General features: G+C 35.5%; 1 protein-coding gene across 1 annotated transcript in view; it reads left to right on the forward strand.

The window, feature by feature from the left end:
- Positions 1–9,877, forward strand: part of LOC107714549 (serine/threonine-protein phosphatase 2A 55 kDa regulatory subunit B alpha isoform-like) — a 12,934-nt gene extending 3,057 nt beyond the window's left edge. The window contains exons 3-9 of the mRNA XM_016520417.1: positions 501–598; positions 2,157–2,322; positions 4,880–4,992; positions 5,083–5,267; positions 5,760–5,775; positions 6,928–7,076; positions 8,640–9,877. Coding sequence (XP_016375903.1) covers positions 501–598; positions 2,157–2,322; positions 4,880–4,992; positions 5,083–5,267; positions 5,760–5,775; positions 6,928–7,076; positions 8,640–8,919 — 1,007 coding nt within the window. The 3' untranslated portion in view covers positions 8,920–9,877. The remainder of the gene's footprint in view (positions 1–500; positions 599–2,156; positions 2,323–4,879; positions 4,993–5,082; positions 5,268–5,759; positions 5,776–6,927; positions 7,077–8,639) is intronic.
- Positions 9,878–11,208: the final 1,331 nt, after the last annotated feature.

Genomic DNA, 11,208 nt, shown 5'->3' on the forward strand with positions numbered 1-11,208 from the left:
TATTCACTCATCATGACAGTAAAATAGGGCATTCTAAGTCAATATACTGCAGTATTTCCTCTCTCAATCAGTAGAAAATATGGTTAACACCCGGTCATGCATGAAAAAAAATACCGTCATGTACCGTGAAACCGGTATAGTTTCGAAAAATACCGTGATATAATTTTTTGGTCATAACGCCCAGCACTAACATAAAGGATTTGTTTTCTGGCTTGAGTCAGAGCATGGCACAGCCCAGCACCACGCTGCCGCCCGTCACAATAATGCGACAGACAGAAAGAGAGAGAGAGATTGTTATTGTCAGGAAAGGCAGGGATGGGGGGGTTGTTGGACGATACTATGTGTGCAGATGCCCGAGATGCTTTTAATGCCAGGCGCCGCATGTTCCCGCCCACACGCCCTCAAACACAAGCAGTCACTTATCTTCTCAAAAGCATTCAGAGAAACAATATGCTCTCATAGTTGCTCTTTTCAATAATTCATTATTGTGTGTGTTGCAGCTGACATCATCTCTGCGGTGGAGTTCAATCATTCCGGCGAGCTTTTGGCCACAGGAGATAGAGGTGGAAGAATAGTGATCTTCCAGCAAGAACAAGAGGTGAGATGGATCAACGATTAAAGGGTGGAGCGTAAATGAGCTTTCAGGCTTGAAATTGTTATTCGAAATGCAAAAGGACACCATAAATACATACTCCACATATTCAAAATTGGCACCTCAAGGCGAAATGTTATTGGTTCTCACGTGTCTTGTGATTGATTACAACACACCAGGTTTGAATAGACAAATTTGAGAATTTTTTAGTGGACTGTTTTTTATTCTTTGGTCCTGAAGTTTATGATTTTATACATTTTGCATGGGTATGCAAACAGACATGGAAACATGTCGGCAAAATGTAAATTTGTGATTTATAGTCCTGGAATATTTGTGGAAGTCAGCAAAAACTCAGAAAATAATTATTATATAGTACATGGGCTTCTTCGTTTTTATTCGGTCATCAAATAACCTTGAAGTAATCACAAGTTCCAGGATTAATTTTCTTATATGCACGAAACAAACAAACTTATAAAAAATTTTTTTTTAAAAACATTAAATGTAACACCCTTTCCCCAGCCTGTTAATATACAGTACAGAGACATAAACACACAACGTTTAAGTTACAATACATTGCATTAAGGAATAGAATTCCTATTGAGGTAACAGAAGAAAGGGTCCCAAATCTTGTGAAATTGTCCAGTGTTGCCTTTTAAGAGATAACTTAAACGTTCCAGGTGTAGATATCAGTTCCTCAAGCTATAGTTTGGCAGCAGGACTCTAAACCCTTTTTCCTGAACAGTAATAACAGCTTCTTGGCTGTTATCAAACAATACTTAAAGGTCCCCTGAAATGCTTAGAAACACGCAGCGTTACTCTGTGTTGACATCATTTTAACTGAAACAGGAAGACAGGGCGGGACATATCAAGCAGCCCCGCCCCTTTTTAAAATAGCCAATAGCGTTCGTTTATATCACAGCTTGGGCTAGAGCTGTTGAGCTTTTGGAGCACACTGCCTTATAGATAACCTTAAGACTAACATATTGATACTAACACCCAAAAAACTTTAATTTTGATTTCATGGGGACTTTAAGGAATTTCTGTTGTGCACTGTTCAATGAATATGTATAATTAGAATGTCCTGATATAATGAGCACTGGATCTGGTTCCAAGTTTACATTAAGACAATACATGGGCTTTTGTTGCTTGAAATTGTTATTCAAAATGCAATATATTATTTATAGACTATTTTATTATTTATTAACATTATTAATTAGGTTTTATTTTTATATGTTTAAATAGTTAAAATTTGAGTAATTTTATTATTTGCTTTTATCATTTTTATTAGTTTTTTCTTTTTAATATTACTGTTTTTAGCTTTATTTGTATTTCAATTTTAGTACTTCAGCTTATTTCTGCCTTAATTGCAAAGGCAACATTTCATTTAAGTTTGTCATCTAACATTTAGATTTTTTTTTTTTTTTTCAGCTTTGTTTCAGTTAGCGGGAAAAAAAAAGTTAAAGTTGTTAGTTAGTTTTTTTATGTTAACAACCTTGACAAATTGCCAGCATCATTGTAATGCAGGATGTTTAAAAGGTCATGTGACATCTCTGTGTCCTATCAGAATAAGAGCCTGCCGCAGTTCCGCGCCGAGTATAACGTCTACAGCACGTTCCAGAGTCACGAGCCGGAGTTCGACTATCTGAAGAGTCTGGAAATCGAGGAAAAGATCAACAAGATCCGCTGGCTTCCTCAGAAAAATGCTGCACATTTCCTGTTGTCGACAAACGGTGAGCTAACAGATGAAATGCACAGATTAGTGTTATTTTAATATTACTTCTATTATTCATATTTTGAATTAGCTTTCATTTTAATTTTCAAGTTTTAATAATTTATGCGTCCTTCAATTTTATTAGTTCTTTTTAAAATATTTATATATTTTTTTAATATATCAGTTTTAGTAAATTTAGTACTTAAAGGGGTCATATGATGCTGCTAAAAAGAACATTATTTTGTGTATTTGGTGTAATGAAATGTGTTTATGCGGTTTAAAGTAAAAAAAACACATTATTTTCCACATACTGTACATTATTGTTTCTCCTCTATGCCCCGCCTTCTGAAACGCGTAGATTTTTACAAAGCTCATCGGTCTGAAAAAGCGAGGTGTGTTGTGTGAGTAATTTTATTATTTGCTTTTATCATTTTTATTAGTTTTTTCTTTTTAATATTACTGTTTTTAGCTTTATTTGTATTTCAATTTTAGTCATTTTAGTACTTCAGCTTATTTCTGCCTTAATTGCAAAGGCAACATTTCATTTAAGTTTGTCATCTAACATTTAGATTTTTTTTTTTTTTTTCAGCTTTGTTTCAGTTAGCGGGAAAAAAAAAGTTAAAGTTGTTAGTTAGTTTTTTTATGTTAACAACCTTGACAAATTGCCAGCATCATTGTAATGCAGGATGTTTAAAAGGTCATGTGACATCTCTGTGTCCTATCAGAATAAGAGCCTGCCGCAGTTCCGCGCCGAGTATAACGTCTACAGCACGTTCCAGAGTCACGAGCCGGAGTTCGACTATCTGAAGAGTCTGGAAATCGAGGAAAAGATCAACAAGATCCGCTGGCTTCCTCAGAAAAATGCTGCACATTTCCTGTTGTCGACAAACGGTGAGCTAACAGATGAAATGCACAGATTAGTGTTATTTTAATATTACTTCTATTATTCATATTTTGAATTAGCTTTCATTTTAATTTTCAAGTTTTAATAATTTATGCGTCCTTCAATTTTATTAGTTCTTTTTAAAATATTTATATATTTTTTTAATATATCAGTTTTAGTAAATTTAGTACTTAAAGGGGTCATATGATGCTGCTAAAAAGAACATTATTTTGTGTATTTGGTGTAATGAAATGTGTTTATGCGGTTTAAAGTAAAAAAAACACATTATTTTCCACATACTGTACATTATTGTTTCTCCTCTATGCCCCGCCTTCTGAAACGCGTCGATTTTTACAAAACTAATCGGTCTGAAAAGCGAGGTGTGCTCTGATTAGCCAGCTATCCAGTGCGTTGTGATTGACCGAATACCTCAAGCGTGAGACGGAAATGTTACGCCCCTCACCATACTGTGTTGATGCCGTGTCCGGCCGGAGCGACGAGACATAAACATTAAAACCCATTACAAACGAGGCATTTGTTGCATCCAGTGGGGACATAATTACTGATTATAATGACTTATACTGTCTTTTTACGCGTTGCGTTGCGCCGCGTAAACATAAAACCCTGTCTGCATTTGTGATCAGAGAAATGACAAACAACAAGTGCTATTCTACACTGCCCAAAACTCGCGTTTGAATCATCAGTGGCAAATCCTTTAAATGAAAACGTACTTACGTGAGTCAGAACTGCCGGCATTTTAGTCTAACGTTACTCTTCCAGGATCAGTAAACAGTCCTCCATAAAATGTGCTGGCGATCCACAGCACTAAGTTGATGTATTTCCTCAGCGACCAGCACGGATCAGCTCTAGGCATGACGAAGCGGATATCGTCCTCTTTTGGAAGGCCAAACAAAGTAGTTTCGCTTTCACAACGAAAAACACAGCGGCCTAGCGTGAGCGAAAGCCCCGGCTTAGCCTGAGCTGAAGCCGGGCAAGAGTGAGCTGAGGCGGCGGGGTCGAGAACGGCGGTCCCGGCGAAGGAGCGGTGAAAACGGTGAAAGCCGATCCGGTGATCCACAGCACTAAGTTGATGTATTTCCTCAGCGACCAGCACAGATCAGCTCTAGGCGTGACGAAGCGGATATCGTCCTCTTTTGAAAGTAGTTTCGCTTTCACAACGAAGCACACAGCGTCTTCACGACATGGCGGCTGCAACAATACTTACAGCGAGAATAAAAGTTACGCCTTTCTTTGCTTGAACATTTGGGCGGCGTTATGCAAATCTTCCCGCATAGTGAGGTAGATATGTGGGGGCGTGTTAGAACGAGCCGTTTTAGGTAGGTGTGGCTGACTCTTAACTTTTATAAAGAATATCTCTTTGGATTTGAGACTTTAGTCTTTGCAAATTTACAGATCTTCTTTATGCACCAAGAGCTTGTAACACTCCAAAGAGAAAGGAAAAAATGAAATCGCATCATATGACCCCTTTAAGTTTAAACATATTTAAATTTCTTTCCCAAGGCAACATTTCAAATTTTTAAGTTGTTCATATAATATTGCATGAAAATGATTTTTAGTAGTTCAGTTAATAATAGCAACACTGGTACAGTCACATTCACACATTTATATGTGTAGGTTGCTCTGTTATCAAATATGTTGATTATTCAATGTACCGTTGTTTTCTTGCATGCAGATAAAACCATCAAGCTCTGGAAAATCAGTGAACGAGACAAGCGACCAGAGGGTTATAACCTCAAAGAAGAGGATGGCCGCTACAGGCATCCATCATCCCTCACAACACTACGGGTGTGAACACACTCACACCACACGCACACATTATGAATTATGTTAATGCATTAATAAGTCCATACGAGTAACAGGCTTTGCTCCGCGCAGGTTCCAGTGTTCCAGCCGATGGATCTGATGGTGGAGGCGAGTCCGCGGCGGGTTTACGCCAACGCTCACACCTACCACATCAACTCCATCTCAGTCAACAGCGACAATGAGACGTATCTGTCCGCTGATGACCTCCGGATCAATCTGTGGCACCTGGACTTCACCGACCGTAGCTTCAGTATCCTGTTTATTCATACACTACTGTTCAAAAAGTTCTGAAGGATTTTGCTCACCAAGGCTGCATGTATTTTAGTAAAAATTCTGTGATGTTGTGAAATAATATTACGATTTAAAATAACTTTTTCGTTTTCTATTTGATTATATTTTAAAATGTAATTTATTCCTGTGATGAACACATATGAATAACTCCCATATAGCATACATGAATCACCCCGTAGCAGATCTATACATGTGGAGCTGGGGAAGGTGGAGGGTTTCTGAAGTGCGCTGCCAACTGCTACAGCAAACAAAAGCCAGGTATTTGAATATTGAGCAGCGAGCTCATTGGCTACCGATACAGGAGAGAACCAATCAGCTGCCATGTGACAATGATGTCGCCAGGTCAGAATGAGCTAGACCTATCGGACTGCGCCAACGAGAGTTTCATGCCAGAACTCTGTATTTATGTAAAAGAAACATCCAGGAGATTCTTTAAAGTTTCTCTTTTCCCTTCGAAGAAAGAAAGTCAAAGAGGTTTGGAACAACAGGAGGATTAGAAAATTATCATTTTCATTTTGTGTGAACCAATCCTGTAAACCAGGGGTCTCCAAACTCTGTCCTGGAGGGCCGGTGTCCTGCAGAGTTTAGCTGGAAGTTTCTAGCATGACTAGTAAGATCTTGATTAGCTGGTTCAGGTGTGTTTGATTAGGGTTGGAGCTGAACTCTGCAGGACAGCCGCCCTCCAGGACTGAGTTTGGAGACCCCTGCTATAAACGGAATAATAATTTAGCAACATTGACCACTAGGTGGTGTCAGGAATTTATTTCTTGATTATCTCTATATAGGTATTTTGCATTGCATGATAATATTGTTTTTCCATATTTCAGTCGGAAAAGCCATCAGGATTTTATTGGATTATGAAAAGTTGGATATGATGCACTGGATTAATGACATATTGCAATTACCATGATTATAATTAATTATAAACTTAATTACGGCACTTTGGATTCCGAAATAATTACATGCCGAAATTAATACATGACTGACTTCGCTGTTTACATATGTTTTTTTGTCCTTGGCTTATTTTCTGTTGAAATTTAAACTATCCTGTATTAGTAAGAAATTATGATTAGTGATAATTATAGGCAATATTAAACACAAATATGTACAGCTAACTTTACCTAAAAATGTATGAATGGTAGTGTAATACAATTCAATGTCAGTAATAATTTCTGAGATGGAATGAATAAAATTAAACTTTCTCAATTCTCTAAATACTGTACATTTGAAAATGAAAATTGTTTAAATATTTTTGCTTGTTTATTTAGTGAAAAAATAGTGTAGAAAGCATGGCTACTTTTTTCTACTGTGTTTTACTGTAAAAATATATTTATATTTTAAATATATATATATATATATATATATTTAAATGTATTTAAAATATACTTATATTTACAATATTTTACTTTTTTGGCTCTGAAGAAAAAGTCGAGGTTTTTTTCACAGAAACTATTAAGCAATTTTTTATTATTTAAGTAATTACATTTAATGTTTCTTGATCTACTTATGATGACATTAGTTTTATGGCTCTGATTACCCAGAATGCTCCGATTAAACACTGTGAAGCTGTAAACATTAAGAAACTGAGATATTCATAAACTAGCTTTCCCTGCTGTGTGACATTAGTGTTTTGTGACTTTGATCTCTCTCTCTCTCTCTCTCTCTCTCTCTCTCTCTTATCAGGTTCATGGTTATCTCAGGAGTAAGCTGTGCTCTCTCTACGAGAACGACTGCATCTTTGATAAGTTTGAGTGCTGCTGGAGGGGTGACGACAGGTGAGGAGACGTGACTCACGTTCAGTAGTAGCGTGAGAAGCCATCATGACGTTTCTGTTCAGCTAACGGGCTCCCGCACATCCTGCTAATGACGAAAGCCTCTTTGAGCGCGTTTCAGTTCATGATAAAAGCAAGTACAAAGCAAACCTTCAACTGGCATGAGCTGTGTGTGCGTCCGGAGAGAGTCTCTCTGACTGAAGCTTTTATGTGTGACTAACAGAGCACTTGTGTTTACTGACACACCACACCGTTTCAGGAACTTCCTCCTTTTCAGCAAAAGTACAAGAATATTTATGATACATTCAGGGTTATGGTGTTGTTTTCTGAAAGAAATTAATACTTAAGCAAAGCATTTAATTGATCAAAAGTTACCGTAAAAACATTTATAATGTCAATATTTCTATTTACAATAAATGCTGTTCTTTTGAATGTCCTAGAATCCTGAAAACCGTGGTTTCTATAAAAAATATGAAGCAGCACAACTGTTTTCAACATTGATGATAATCAGAAATGTTTCTTGAGCAGCAAATCAGCATATTAGAATGATTTCTGAAGGATCATGTGACACTGAAGACTGGAGTAATGATGCTGAAAATTCAGCTGCGCATCACAGAAATAAATTACATTTTAAAATGCATCTAAATATAGAACAGTTAATCGAAATTGTAATAATTTTTCACAATATTACTGTATTTACAGAATTTTTGATCAAATAAATGCAGCTTTGAGGAGCAGAAGAGACTTCTCAAAAACATTTTTAAAAAATCTTACACGCCTCGAACGTTTAAATGGTTGTATAATAAAATTCAACAAAACTGAAACAAAATGAAACTTTATTTTGCACAACATCTATTCAGAATTCACTAAATATGTTTGAAAGCAAAACTATTTTTAAATATAGTTATAAATATATTTATATTTACCTCTGTTTATTTAGTGAAAGCAGTGTAGAAAATATGGCTACTTTTTATTTTTATTTTTTTTACAGTAATGCAGCAGTGGCTTTTTGGCTGAAATTATAGTTTGTTTTTCCTGAAAAAGTCAAAGCAAATACATAAACTATATATTTCAATCAGTGTATTTAATATTTTGAATGTTATTTTTATATTTTCTGTTTTCAATTTAATCTTAAAGTATTAGTAATTCTGTTATGCGTTGTCGCTTTTATTAATTTTGTCTTTTAAATATATCTATATAGTTTTTATAAATTTTTATATCGGTTTCCGTTATTCTAAAAAATCAAGTTAAACTAAATGAAAAAGGGAAATGCTGAAATAACTATTTTCTATATTTTATTTTAGTTTAGATAGTTTTTCATTTTAAGGAATAAATTGTTTAATGGTTTTATTTCGTTGGTTCAATGGTTCATTTCATTTATTATATATATTTTATACATATAATAAAATATTATATTTATATCTCAGCTCTACATTTAAAAATTTTGGTAATAACAGTTAGTAAAACAGCTTTTTTTCATTACCATAGAGAGGCTGTTTTTTCCCTTCTAAAGGAAGAAAGTATTAAGCCTCATTATCTCATCATTTTTCATCTCTCCGTTCACAGTGAGGTCATGACGGGCTCCTATAACAACTTCTTCCGAATATTCAATCGTGACGCCCAGCGTGACGTGACCCTGGAAGCCTCGTGGGAGAACGGCTCCCCCGGCTGCCCGCTCAAGACCTGGCGTGTGTGCACGGGGAGCCGGCGCAAGAGGAGCGAGATCGGCGTCGACTGCCTGGACTTCAGCAGAAAGATCCTCTACACCTCCTGGCATCCGCAGGATAACATCGTTGCACTGGCGACAGTCAATAACCTTTACATATTCCAGGAGAAACCCAATTAGGGATTTCAAACTGCTTCGTCCCCATTCCTAGCTGCAGGAGTCAGGTGGGATACAGGCCAAGCACAACGTCTCTCCTGAAACTCATAGTCTTAATATTAACCACTGTAGTACAAAAAAAACTTTGGTTTATTCTATTATGTTAATTGATACACTGTAGGCCGGTGGAAGGGATTTTTAGTTGTATTACTGTATTCGTTTTTTTTTGTTTTGTTTTTTTTTTGCACCTTGTCCGTTTTAGCTTTAATCAAAAATATCACTGGGTTATCAACATGCAATCAAACTGACTTGCATGCAACCCTCAGAATCCTGTTTAATAAGTTTGCAGAATCATAATTAACCAATTCGACTCCTCACGCACTGATCTCTCCCTTCTGAACTCAGGCCTGGTGCAACGGGACGTTTCCTTCAGCAAACACTCTCAAAGTCTGACGCCTGACATTCGTCCACAAGTGCAATTGACTTGAAGCAGGGTTCCCAAATAGCTCCATTATTCCCTACATTAAATCTCTTAATGGGTACAACTAATCGTGGCATTAATTGTATGCAATATCTTAGTCTTTGAGGAAAGGGAGACTTTTGAATCGGTCTCTTTTAATAGTTTTGTAGAGAGACACGTACATGTTTTAAGTCATAAGTAAATGTTTGTGCAGATGTGCATGTTTTATGATTTTCAGCATCTTTTGATGCGTGTCATTTTATTTGCAGCTTTTTAATACAGAATGGTTCCTATGAGGTAAAGAATGCTCTAGATATTTTTATATGAATTTTCGAAAGTTGAAATTATGTCCTTGACAGTATTCAGTGTATTAATGCTGTTGATCGGTGCAGAATGGAAATCAGAGTGTTTACATGGAAATATCAGGCCTGCTGTATATGAACAAACCCTGAAGTATGTTCCCTTTATCTTAATAGTTGTAAAACCCAAAATGTAAAATAAAACTTAATTTTAAGACTGGAAGCTAAACTCCTTGGGGTCATTTTTTTTTTTCCATTCGGAGGTCAGTAAAGGAAAATCCAATTAAATGGCATTGTATTATATACCAGGTAAGGGAAAATTATACAGAGCAGAATCACTCATCTTTAAACATCTGCCCCATATTTAGGTTAGCTGGAGCAAATAGGACACCCTGAAATGAATCTGTGCCTCTGCTATTTTAGGAGTTGGTGATCTGTGAACCAAAGTAACGGGGTTTTAGGTTGTTATAATGGCAGTACATGTAAATATTGGACGCTGTCTATCTTTACATCCACAACTTAACCGTGTAATAATGATTATATAATGTGTGTATAGATAGATGATACAGACAGAATGATAGATCGATACAGATAGATAGAACTATAGATACAGACAGAATGATAGATACAGACAGATTATCTATCTGTTGTTCTGTCTATCTAGTTAGAACAACAGATAAATAGATTATACAGATAGATAGATCTATCTGTCTGTCGATATCTATCTGTCTGTATCTTATATACCTCTACCTGTGTATATTGTGTACAGAAACGAGAGCTTATTTTAGAATTTACTTATCTCTGTCTGGAATTTTTTTTTTTTTTGCACTTCTGTGCAGCAACTTTCATTTATTTAGTACAGGCATTTTTTATTTTTTTATTGCAAACAATTCAGAGATGACTAATGAAATACAGCTTTGCATACATTACACATAATGTATCAACAATACATCAAATGTCATCTGAACATATGGAAGAGAAGAGAATAAGAAAAAAAAAGTTGACAATGACTGTTAAAAGAGAAAGATGCATTTAAATAGCTTTTTTTATGAACATAAAGAAAGGCAGGAACAGAACAAATAAGAAAAGAGGATTTTAAAAAAAACACCAAAACAAGTATTAATCACGGTACATGAAAGATCTCATCATATCTCTTCAAAAAATAAATAATTTTTTTGTTATTAATTACTCTTAGTGATTTAATTAAATGTTCTACTTCGCATAAGAAATCTATAAAAGTAGGTATTTTCTTAAGAAACCTTTGTTTGTTAAAATAGAATTTTGCCACAAGGATAAGTAAGTTAACAGCAGATTCTAAAGATTTGTTTTGGTTTTCAAAAAAGCAAACAACATCCTTAATGTGTAAATTACAGTTCATATTAACTTTAGAAAAACAATAGGAACTCAAATCTTTCCAGAAAAGTGATGAAACATTACAAGAGAAAAATAAATGACAAATATCTTCACTTTCTTTTTTACAGAAGGTGCATATATCAGCTACATCACAAAATTTCGACACAACAGCGTTACAAGGGTATATATTATGCAAAATTT

The sequence above is a fragment of the Sinocyclocheilus rhinocerous genome, unplaced genomic scaffold, assembly GCF_001515625.1.
Source record: "Sinocyclocheilus rhinocerous isolate Xijiao unplaced genomic scaffold, SAMN03320098_v1.1 scaffold990, whole genome shotgun sequence".
Lineage (NCBI taxonomy): Eukaryota > Metazoa > Chordata > Actinopteri > Cypriniformes > Cyprinidae > Sinocyclocheilus > Sinocyclocheilus rhinocerous.